Here is a 12,545-nt window from a genome sequence, read left to right on the forward strand (position 1 = left end):
TTGTTCCATTCCCTTTGCAGCACTGTTCGTCGCAGTACGAGCAGTGTAGTTGTATCCCAGTAGCTTCGACAACGAAACGAACCAAATGATATAACATCAGACTTTAGATTGTGTATAATCTTAATTTTATATTTTTTAAGGTTTGTTTCATAGGTTTAATTCATTAATTGTTTTCGAAATGGATGGGACGGATTTTCTACTTGGAGGTGTCGCATCGATGGGAGCTACGCTGTTCACAAATCCTTTGGAGGTAGGTAAAGCGACGATCTCGACTCTGCCCGTAGGGCAGGCAACAGACCATGAGACATTTCGAAACGGCAGTAACATGCGGCGTGAATGATCATATCAACAAGTAATACACAACTCTTGTTATTTCACAATATGGTACTTGAGTGTAATCAGGAAGGAAACCATCAAAATGTATTCAGTTTGATGAACAATTTGAAATTTTTCAGACGTAAATACTGTTAATACTTGAAACATATTAAATAAACTGCAGTTGACTCTCTGTATCTCGATGTTTGCATTTCGATATATTTTATTTTATTTTATTTAGGAGCAGGGAAAAGGTCTCTTGAGTTGAGTTTTATAAACTCTTACTCAAGAGAGCGCAAAACCTCCTCATCTTTTCTACCAACAGAATAATACATTCCTAATGACAGAATTACCTTATATCTAAATACACCGAAATATACTTATCAAAATATAATAATCAACCACGAGACAGTAAACACAAAACATTTTTCTTGATAGTATCCCTAGACAAAATAAAATCAAAGACATTGAAACACTTATTAAAAATTCGACACATGCTCAATAAAGGAGAGTTAAAGCCAAAGTTAGTTCTTGTAGCCGGTATGCGCAGAAATTCATTATTCCTTAATATTCTTCGTCGAATGTTGATGTTGATCTGGCTCAGTAACCCCGCACAGTCTATTTGGCTAGTCAGAAGATCAGAAACAAACATTGCTATAGATACGTTCCTGCGCACTCCAAGGAGATCCAGCTTGATTAACTAGCACCGAGGGCGGCAGATTGTCTGCAACAATCGGCAATAATCGCAAGCAAGGATGCTAACGATCATTCAGTAATTTGCGTTCGATCATTTAGTAGTTTGTCAATAACACACTCCAGAAGCTGAATTTCATATGTTGTATGGTGGACTTCTAGTGCGAAGGTTTCTCTACAACTCTGCCTAATGGTTCGTTGTTTGAATTCCACTAGTCATGGCTATAGTTTCAGTAACTTAGACTAAATGATAACAAAATTCCAATCATTTAGTTTAAGTTTCTGCAACTAGCGCTCTAACTCCGTTATTAGTTGAATTCTAATAACGAACCATTAGGCAAAGTTGAAGAAAAACCTTCGCACTAGAAGTCCACCATACAACATATTTTGAAATTCAACTTCTGGAATGTGTTATTGACAAACTACTAAATGATCGAACGCAAATTACTAAATGATCGTTAACATCCTTGATCGCAAGGCATACCTTACAATTTTTCTCTGCACAGCTTCGATCCTCATACAACCATTCTGGTAAAATGGAGACCATACTACCGACCCATATTCGAGTATTGATAGACATTCGAGTATTGAGTAAACATCTTTGAATGGCTTTGCAATTAGACCTGTGCGCCGCCGCGCCGCACCGCCGCCGCCGGTGGTTTTACTCACGCCGCCGCCGCCGGCGATTTTGGGCCGGCGCGCCGCCGATCATAATTTTGCCACGCCGATGACTAATCGCAATAAAAAAATAAATTAACTTGAGTCGAGTCGAGTAAAATAAGAGACACTGAAGATGGCCTTACAGGGACGAAATACGTATTTGTAAGACAATACAACGTGGTGGAATTGATTGGAATAGTACCAAACTCGTGTCATGATTGTTTTTGTTAGTTAGTTGTTAGAATGTTGTTGAGGTGGAACTCGTCAGAATTCAATTTCAAATCTACCTCAAGTGATGGTGCCTCTAAGACAGTGTTTTTTTTTCTTCCTACACAATGGAGGGGGAATCTGCTCAACAAACATCCTGGGTTGACCAGGAAGTGCGGGGTTAGGGGCCACCTCCAATGAGGGAGGCAGGACTGCATCCCCGACCAGCTAAACCGTTTCCATTGCCGCCAAGCCCATCGTCCCTTCGGTACAACCAGAAAGTAATGCTTCAAAGGGGGCCAGTGCATGACGCACCCTCGAGGTTAGCTGCGTGTCCTTGCAGCATCGAACATCGTGACTCGCTTTTTTAGAAGAACACCATGGTATCGTGCCAGCGCATTGCCGGCTTTCCAGGTGGCCTTACCACGCCCTATGTCCTCGGAAGGTGGGCAGGGTCGACTTCGCGCCTGCTTCCCTCTGCACGACTGGTATCAAGAATGATGCCGCGTGCACCCCAAATTGACCTTTCTGCGATAGGGCCTATTCGCCAGCACACAGAGGGACTTGCCGACGCGAGGCCTACGCCTGCCCCAGCCTTGACGAGGACCCCTTTCCGTCCTCGGGCTCGGAACCCCCCCGGTTGACCGACGCCGCGAAAGCGACGATACCATGTTGTTCTTCGCGCGGCCACTTGTTCGATAAAAGGATCGAGTTCGACCACAGAGCATGACCACCGGTATGACCCATGAAGCCGACTCCGATCCCTTGGACCACCTCTTATTTGCGCCTGAACTAGCCATCCTTGAGTCCACGCGCCACCTTCTGTGTAGCTCCGAGACGATTTGGGCGATAGCCGATAAAACGGCGTTCCAGCCAACTTCGTCTTTACACATCCTCCGAACTAGGTTGTCCAGACCACATGTGGCAAGCATGTGGTCACGCATTGCGCGAAAACGTGAGCACACGAACAACACGTGTTCCGCCGTTTCCTCTAAACCTGCGCACACCAAACACTCGGGCGAAGCCGAGCAAGCCAGCTGCTTTACCTGCACTTTGATTTTGCAGCACGCTTAAACGCCGGGCACATCGAACCCCCCATGGGGTGCTTGCTGTTCACAGCTTTGCTGGACAGTGTGGTGACAAACATTGGATAATTAATTGGTTGGTCGTATAGTTGTGAATTTGAATTAGACTGTATCTAGTAGATTTAATCTACTAATGGCCAATTTCTTCACCTCCGCTTAACTCTTCAGCGGTGCTTACCCATACGCTTAAACAAGGTTTAAGGCCTAAGCGGAGGTGAAGAAATCGACCCTAAGTAGAATAATACAAAAAATGTTGAAATGGACTTTGGAATTCATCTATGACAAAGCCTCATTCAGTCGGGCACCTAAATCTGTAGGCAGTGTTGTCTTATACTCTGTGCAAAAAAAATCTGCTCTTCGATTTTACTCCATCCAAACGATTTTACAATCTTAACTAAGTAAGTGCAACTAATAGAAGGCTATTTGAATTTTCTAAATGTCCATCGTTTAGATGGAGTAAAATCAAAGAGCAGAATTTCTTGCACAGAGTGTAAGACAACACTGCCTGTAGGTGACTCGCAAATTATGTTTGTTGTGGCACATAAGCTTTTGTGAAGGTTTGAATACATCCTCAAAGCGCCAAAACCACTTGGTATATTTCCTAGTACATTCCTCCAGATATTCCTCCGAAAAGTTATGATAAAAAACTTTAGAAAATTACTTTATGTATTCTTCCAGAAATGTGTTACAAAATTTCTCCGAAAATTCTTTCAAAAATTCCATTACGGATTTCTCCAGAAAATCCTTCACGAATTTCTTCAGGAAATTCCTTATGGAATGCATACAAAAAATTATTCATTAATTTCTACGAAATTGTTGTTAAGAATTCCTTAGAAGAATCGTTAAGGAATTCCTTCGGAAGTTTCTTTAGCGATTCCTCCGGATATTTCTTAATAAATTTCTCAAGAAATTCCATTTGGAGTTTCTTCAAAAACTGTTTAGTAACTCTTAAATTTTTTAAAGGAATACCTCCTCATGAATTTCTTCACGGTTAGATGACTTTACCCATTAATGGGTACTATGTTATTGTTGATATTATTCCCACCGTGAAAAATTCACCCATTTTCTTGAAAAAGCGCCACTACCCTTTAAAATGGGTAGTGGCGCTTTTTCAAGAAAATGGGTGAATTTTTCACGGTGGGAATAATATCAACAATAACATAGTACCCATTAATGGGTAAAGTCATCTAACCGTGTTCGGTAATTATTCTATGAATTCCTCAAATAAATTAATTTATAAAGGGATTTCTTCCTAATTTTCCTAAGAAATTTCTTCAGAACTTCTTCCAGCAATTCCTTTAAAATATTCTCCTAAAATTCTTCCAGAACTTCCTGCAGGAATTCCATCGAAAATGCCTTCATGGGTTCTTTACGAAATTCTTTCAGTAATATCTTCAGATTTTTTCAGTGTTAGTTTTTTAATTTATTTGTTTTATTTTTTCAAAAATTCAATTAGCAACCGAAAACTGTTTCATTATCTAATTAATTTTCAATGGATATCCTGATAGAAACTTATAAAGAAATCCCTGATGCAATATCCAAAGGAATTATTGGTGGAGTTTTTTAAGATTATTCAAGCAAATTTGTTTGAGGAGCTCTCAAATGAATTTTTGGAGAAGGTTTTGAAGAAATTCCTGGAGGGTTTTGTGCAGGAATTTCTAAATGTATTTCTGAAGGCATTTTTAAAAGAGAGCCTGAATGAATTTTCGAAAATAATTCCCGTTTGAACTTCTTTAAGAGATTTTGAAAGTATTTCTAAACAACTTCCCACAAACAACGTAGGCCAAATTTTCACATTTTCAAACCCACCACCCCTTCCATCCTAGTAGACTTTTCCAAATCACCTCCCCACCCCTTGAAGTCTACGTAGACTTTTCAAATTTGACAAAAGGTCATACGTGATTGGAAAAAGTTGAAATCAACCACGTTTTCAGCAATTCAGATATACAAATCCATTGTAAACACTACAGTAAACTTCAAATTTTTAAACCTAACAAAATCAAACTGAACAAAATCCAACTCAATATCAAAAAAATTCAAAACGAAATCAAATTAAATTCTCTGTCCATAGCTCCTGAAACAAAATCTCGAAGCCTATTAACTTAATTTCTGTTGGATTTGATTCCTCCTAGAGGTGTGCGCCACCGCCACCGGCACTTGCATATGCTTAAAATCTGTCACGCATCTGAATTATAATTCTTCATGCCGGTTCAAATTTGTAGAAAACCCAAGAATTTTCAGAATTTCGAAAAATTTCGAGTTGAAATTCCGAGAACATCAAGTCTACATTCCAAAAAGTTTGTCGTTGAAATTCCGTAGAAATTCCCGAAAATTCCATTCCGTTGAAATCTCAAGAATTTTTTATAAATTCCAAAAGTTTTCCTGTTAAAATGTCGAGTAATTTTCCGTGAAAATTTTGAATTATTTCCCGTTGAAACCATGCTAAAGGTTTCCTACGATATTTTGACATTTCTCTTGCAAAGTAGGAGCGATTTCCTGAAGAAATAAAAAAAAAATCCTATGGACATTCCAAAGAGTTTTCCAGATAACTTTCGGTGGAAATTATAAAGGATTTCAGTTGAATTTGTGGTGAATTTATCGTGAAAAATAGAATAAATTTTCATGAAAATTACAAATTCTGAAGAAATTCGCACGGACATTTCGGAGAGTTCCCCTTACAAGCTCCAAAGAATGTCGTTTGGAAATCCCTGCTGACTATCCAATGAATTTTAGTAGAATCTACAATGTAATCAATGTAATCCAAGTGGAAATTTTGAAATTTTTTCGAAATTTTGTAGAATATTTTGGAGAATGCTCAACACAGAAGAATTTGCTGTTGAAATCATGATATTTTTAAGCCGTAGTTCAGACTATTACTTCAGTGAAATCCATAAGAGATTCGAAAGATTATTTCGGTAAAATCTTGCAAAAAAACGGAAAAATCGAAAAAAAATCAAACAAGTGAACTTCGCACGAGGCTGCTGTATGAAGTTTTCCGAAAAAAAAAAAATAGAAAAATTCTACGTAGACTTTTCGTATACCCCTGCCCCCCTTCGTAGACTGACGTAGACTTTTTTGAACCCCCTCTCCCTCAAGAGTCTACGTGGTTTATGGACAACCCCTAAAAGAATTTCTGAGGGAATATTTGAAGGAATTTCCGAAAGAATTCTCAAAGGAATTTATGAAGAAATTTCTCATACAATTTCAGTGGAAATGCCTACTGGTATTTTTGAAGTAATTCCTAGATTTCTCCAGGATTTTTTTTTTGTAATTCTTAAAAATAATCCTATGGAGATTCGTCCAGGAATTCCATCGGATATTACCTCAAGGAGTTCTACAAAAACTCCTCCGAAAACGAATTCCAGAAAGTCTTTCGAAAATTCTCTCAGCTATATACTGAAATTTCTCTCAGGAATTAGTTCGGAAAAAGTTCCTTCAGAAATTTGCTTAAGAAAACCTTGGGAGAATCGTTAAGGTGTTTTCCCGAAAATTCTTCAAGAAATTCTTCTAAGAACTCTTTTGGAATTCCTTGAAAAGTTCTAGGACGAAATTTCCTCAAGAATTCCTGAACAAGTTCCTGCAGTAATATTCGTAGAATTCCCTGAAGGTTTTTTTTTTCAAAGTCACTCCTGAAGAATCTTCTGACAGTCTTGGATATCTCCGAAAATTTCTTTGGACATTCCGTCAACACTTCGTTCAGAAATTCGGATATACCTTCTGAAAATCCTTCTTTTTGAAATATCTACAGAGAATGTTTTAGGAGTTTCTTAGGAAATTGTTTCAAAATTCCAAAAAAAATCTCTAAAAACTCCTTCAGAAATTTATTAACGGATTCCTTCACAAATTTCTGTCAGCTTCGGAATTTTGCTTTGGAATTTTTTTTGAAAATAAATTTGATATTCCTTCGGAGTTCCTTGACAATCATTGTTCCTGAAATTCCCATAGGAATTCTTCCAAAACTACTTTAAGCAATTTAATATAGAATTTCTCAGGGTAATCCTTTAAAAAATCCTCCAGAAAATTCTTTTGTAACTTCATGAAACTACCTACAGACGCTGACAAAACTAGCTCTGTACACATCGTTGATTCGTCCAGTCGTCCTGTACGGCCATGAAATTCTCAAAGTGTTTGAGTTGAAAATACTGTGCTCAATACTTGGCAGCGTGGTGGAAAATGGTAAATGGAGCAGTCGAATGAATGAACCACGAGTTAAACCAAGTATACCAAAATGCAGACATAGGCAGGTTGATAAAATAAGGCAGATTACAGTAGGTTGGACATGTAGTGCGTATGCAGGAAGAGAGACCAGCAAAAGAACTTGCAGAGAACCTGGAACATGTCGTCGGCTCTGGGGTGTGCAATCGAGGAAGATGCGGAAGCAGCCGCTGATGCATTTTGGAAATACTGTTAGGAATTCCTTCGAAATGTCTGTGGGGATTTGCTCAAAATTTTCTTAAAAGGTTCCTACTACACTTTCCAACACTACTTCAGGGATTTTCTCGGAAAGTCCTTTAGAAAATTCTCTTAGGAATTCCATCAGAAAATAGTTCATTCTTTAATAAATTTCCGAATGAATATATTTTATCTTTTACTAAAGGAATTTCCCAAAGAGAACCTGAATGGATTATTCTTTCTAAAATAGAAAAATTCTGCAGACATTGTCATAGGATTTTACGAAGGAATTCCTAATGAAATTTACTGAGAAATGCCTGTAAGAATAAAAAAAAATAGTTTCCTCCAGAAATTCTTTCAGATTTCAGGAAAATAGTAGATTTTTTCGGAAACTTAGTTATTTTGAGATCAAAACGACTGAAGTGCATCTAAATCCTAAATTTGAAATAACTTTTGAAAAAAGTTATTACCAATTTGCTCTATGACACCGAAATCTAATTCTTCACTTAGGGGTCACGAAAAAGTAAAGCAGGATTTATTGTTAAAATTTGATTAATCAAAATCAAAGAGTAACAAAATAGTGGTAATTCAAATAACATTTTGAAATCAGGTATTGATTAGTATCGCCGGCAATTGACTATTTTGAATGTGCTGTTTGATGATCGGCAAACGCAGAATATTGCAATTTTAATCCACTGTAGTCGGTTTTTATACGGCCGATTCCTACCGTGTGAATCAATCCAAAAATCTGCGGTAAAATTGATTTTTCAGCCATTGATTTTTTCATCCACGCCGGTTCACGCCGCCGCCGCCGCCGCCGATAAAAGTCAACGGCGCGCCGCCGTGACGCCGCCGCCGCCGGGGTAAAAGTGACCACCACGCCGCCGCCGCCGATGATATGACCGGCGCACAGGTCTATTTGCAATACGGAAGATGAAACCGAGATTGACCGAAGCTTTAGAGGTCGCTTATGAAATATGATCTTTGAATGTGAGCTTTGAATCCAGCATGGTTCCCAGATCTTTTACCACCGTTTCTCTTTTCGGTTATGCTCCATGCAGAAAGTAATTGTGAAATATCGGACTACGACTACGTGCAAATGTTACCACTTGTGTGGCCCTGAATGGCCGAAACGAAGTTATGACGGCGACTCTCCGTGGATGCGTGGGCACGCCGCGGAGGTCTGACTCGAAGAGGCAAAATCTTGGCTTGCTGCTCGCCGATTGACACGCTGATGTATGAATCTATTATAACACGCTGAAGGCATTTTACTCAAATCCCACATTTCCCTTCTTCTCTTATTAAAAACGCAAAAAAAAAATCTTCTAGCATAGGATGTAATGCTTGTTTTTTCTCCTGGGTTATTTAAATGAGACGAAAGTGAACATCGGTTGCAATTGAGCAACCGGTTAACCCTATTGAAAACTGCACATAAAAATAAACTTGACTCAACATCATGGTTTTAATACCAGAACAATGATTCAGAGTGTTGGGCCCTCCTTAGCCGTGCGGTAAGACGCGCGACTACAAAGCAAGACCATGCTGAGGGTGGCTGGGTTCGATTCCCGGTGTCGGTCTAGGCAATTTTCGGTTTGAAAATTGTCTCGACTTCCCTGGGCAATGTTAGCCTCATGATATACGAATGCAAAAATGGAAATCTGGCTTAGAAACCTCGCGGTTAATAACTGTGAAAGTGCTTAATGAACACTAAGCTGCGAGGCGGCTCTGTCCCAGTGTGGGGATGTAATGCCAATAAGAAGAAGAAGAAGAAGATGATTCAGAGTGTGGGTTCCCAAACTGTGGGCGCAAAGATAAAACGTGATCCATACTTTCGTTGGATGATTAGAGAACAACAAATTTACGAAGCCTTGTTTGTCAAACACAATGACAATTTCTTCCAAAAAACAGTCCAAATCTTACCCAAATGCAATCCTAAACTAAGTGGTGTTGAACTTCATTACTAAATCTTATTAGTCTATTTAGTCTTATTAGTCTTATTAGAACTAAATCTAATTTAAATCCAAACTCGATCCAAATCCAATTCAAACACAATCCAAATCCAATCCAAATCTTATCCAAATCCAATCCAAATCCAATCCAATCCAATCCAAATCCAATCCAAATCCAATCCAAATCTAATCCAAATCCAAATCCAATCCAAATCCAAATCAAATCCAGTTCAAATCCAATCCAAATTCAATCCAAATCCAAACCAAATCCAATTAAAATCCAATCCAAATCTTATCCAAATCCAATCCATATCCAATCCAATCCAAATCCAATCCAAATCTAATTTAAATCCAAACTCGATCCAAATCCAATTCCAAATATCTCCAATTCCAATAATCCAAATTCAATCTAAATCAAATCCAATGCTAATGCAATCCAAATCTAATTTAAATCCAAACTCGATCCAAATCCAATTCAAACACAATCCAAATCCAATCCAAATCTTATCCAAATCCAATCCAAATCCAATCCAATCCAAACCAATCCAAACCAATCAAACCAATCCAAACCAATCCAAATCTAATCCAAATCTAATCCAAATCCAAACCCAATCCAAACCAAATCCAAACCAGTTCAAATCCAATCCAAACCAAACCAAATCCAATCCAAATCCAATCCAAATCCAATACAATTCCAATCCAAATCCAATCCAAATCCAATCCAAATCCAATCCAAATCCAATCCAAATCCAATCCAAATCCAAATCCAATCCAAATCCAATCCAAATCCAATCCAAATCCAGTTCAAATCCAATCCAAATTCAAACCAAATCCAATTAAAATCCAATCCAAATCTTACCCAAATCCAATCCATATCCAATCCAATCCAAATCCAATCCAAATCCCATTCAAATCCAATCCAAATCCAATCCAAATCCAATCCAAACCTTCTTTTAATTTTCGAATATCTTCAGGAGTTTGCAAAAGAATTTCTGGAATCAGTAATTTACGGAGGATTCTCCTACAGAAGGAATCCGAAGGAATTCTCGGAGGAATGTCCAAAGAATTTCTTAAAGAAATTTAGAAATGTCAAAAATTTTAGCGTTCGTAAATTTCTGAAATTTTGTCCTGAAATTTTGAAAGGAATTCATAGAAAACGTGTCGAAGAGAAATTGAGAAATTCCAAGAGAAGAAAATTTCCTACGGAGTAATTGAAGGAATTCGTGTTGGAACTTATGCAAATATTCCTAAAGGAATTCCTGGAGATTTTCTGAAAACATTTGTAAAGGAATTCGTGGAGAAAGTTTCGAAGAAATTCCATAGCAAAGCTTTCAATTAATAACTGAGGAAATGCTAATAGAATACTAAATTGAAAAGCCGGCCAAGTTCCAATTGGAATGTAGAGCCATAGAAGAAGAAGAAGAAGAAGAAAAAGAAGAAGAAGAAGAATAATAAGAAGAAGAAGATATCCAAGGAAATTCCTGAGATAATTTCCGAAGGAATTTCTGGATTCATTTGCCAAAGATTTTCTGAATGAATTACTGGAGGAATTTCCGAAGGTGTGCATGAAGGAATTACTGGATGCCTTATCGAATTCCTGCAGGTATTTCCTGAAGAATTAATTAGGGTATCTACGAAGGAATCTCTGCAGGATTCTCCGAAAGAATTTCTATTTAGATTTATGTAGTAACACCTTAATGCATTTTCAAAGATATTTCTGGATAACTTTCAGATAGAAGCCTCGAAATCAATTCCCAAGGGAATTCTTGAGAATGTCCCAGGAATTATGATGATGGAAAGACTACCATCTCGATAGTTTGGTTTTTTATTTTCTTGGTATCCAATCTTTATTCCAGTGTTAAAACAGAGTTTTGCTTTACTACTATTCTGGACATTCCTATTTTAACTCTGAAATTAAGGCCGCATGCCAGATAAAGGCCGCATCCCATGGGAAACTGTCAAAACGCACGCAAACGAATTCATTGTGCTTGAGCCATAAGGCCCAGGGATTGAATCCTAAAGAGAAAGAGCAAGTCTCTCATCAGAAAAATATATTAAGCTCGTTTAGTGGAATGTATTAAACCGTCTAAGACGAATTAAGTACTGTCCAAAGTCTCTCATACCGCTAGAAACTTTTTTCGCAAGCTGTCATGATAGAGAACTGATTCGGGATGCTATACCCCATGATAAATTTCTTTTCGAAAGCTCCAAATGCGGGGAGCACTGGCTCTGAAGATGCATTTTAACTTGTTCTACAAATCTGTGCAGTGTTAACCAACACGAAAGGAGCGAAAACAAAGCGAGAATCCCCATTTTTCTGTGAGGGCTGCCTATCCTATTTTGTTTTTTTCGCACTTGTCTTCTTCTTCTTCTTATTGGCATTACATCCCCACACTGGGACAGAGCCGCCTCACAGCTTAGTGTTCATTAAGCACTTCAACAGTTATTAACTGCGAGGTTTCTAAACCAAATTACCATTTTTGCATTAGTATATCATGAGGCTAACACGATGATACTTTTAAGCCCAGGGAAGTCGAGACAATTTCCAATCCGAAAATTGTCTAGACCGGCACCGGGAATCGAACCCAGCCACCCTCAGCATGGCTTGCTTTGTAACCGCGCGTCTTACCGCACGGCTAAGGAGGGCCCACATACTTGTATCGCACTTGTATACAAGTTTGATAAATTTGTTATCATGGCTTGTTATGATTCGGAACAGTTTTTGCCTCTCTTTTATCGTTGTTCGTTATCTATTGAGAGCGATTTCTGCAAGCCCTGATAAGGCCCTTTACTTAGTGCTCTTAATGCATTTCCGCAGTTGTAAAATTGATAGTTTTCGATATCAACTAAATATGTTTGAAATTGAGTATTACTTGCTGCATATTGATACTCTGATGCCCATAAAAAACGAATTTTTTATCCTGAGAAATCCCCCTGACTGGACTGGGAATCAAACCTGTCACCTCAAGTTTGGTAATGCCGCACCTTTGCAGATCAGACTATTAACTATCAGACTATCAGACTATATTTGTACTTACTTGATACTTGATACTTGATGGGCTACACTGCCCCTATTCGCATAAGAGTCCCATGTCAGTTTTCTTCAACTTGAGAAATATGCCGTTGAATTTTTCAAACTTGTTTTATATGGAGAAATACAAAATGGCATAATATTCTTTATCTGTATACATTGCTGTGGAACTATTAAATGGACCATAATTATATTTATTTTATGTGCAAAAGT

At 38.1% G+C, this 12,545-nt stretch overlaps 1 protein-coding gene across 1 annotated transcript in view; it reads left to right on the forward strand.

The window, feature by feature from the left end:
- Positions 1-12,545, forward strand: part of LOC134211669 (solute carrier family 25 member 35-like) — a 15,220-nt gene continuing 2,675 nt past the window's right edge. Inside the window, exon 1 of the mRNA XM_062688783.1 lies at positions 1-250. Coding sequence (XP_062544767.1) covers positions 179-250 — 72 coding nt within the window. The 5' untranslated portion in view covers positions 1-178. The remainder of the gene's footprint in view (positions 251-12,545) is intronic.

This window comes from Armigeres subalbatus, chromosome 2 (genome assembly GCF_024139115.2).
Source record: "Armigeres subalbatus isolate Guangzhou_Male chromosome 2, GZ_Asu_2, whole genome shotgun sequence".
NCBI classification, from domain to species: Eukaryota; Metazoa; Arthropoda; class Insecta; order Diptera; family Culicidae; genus Armigeres; species Armigeres subalbatus.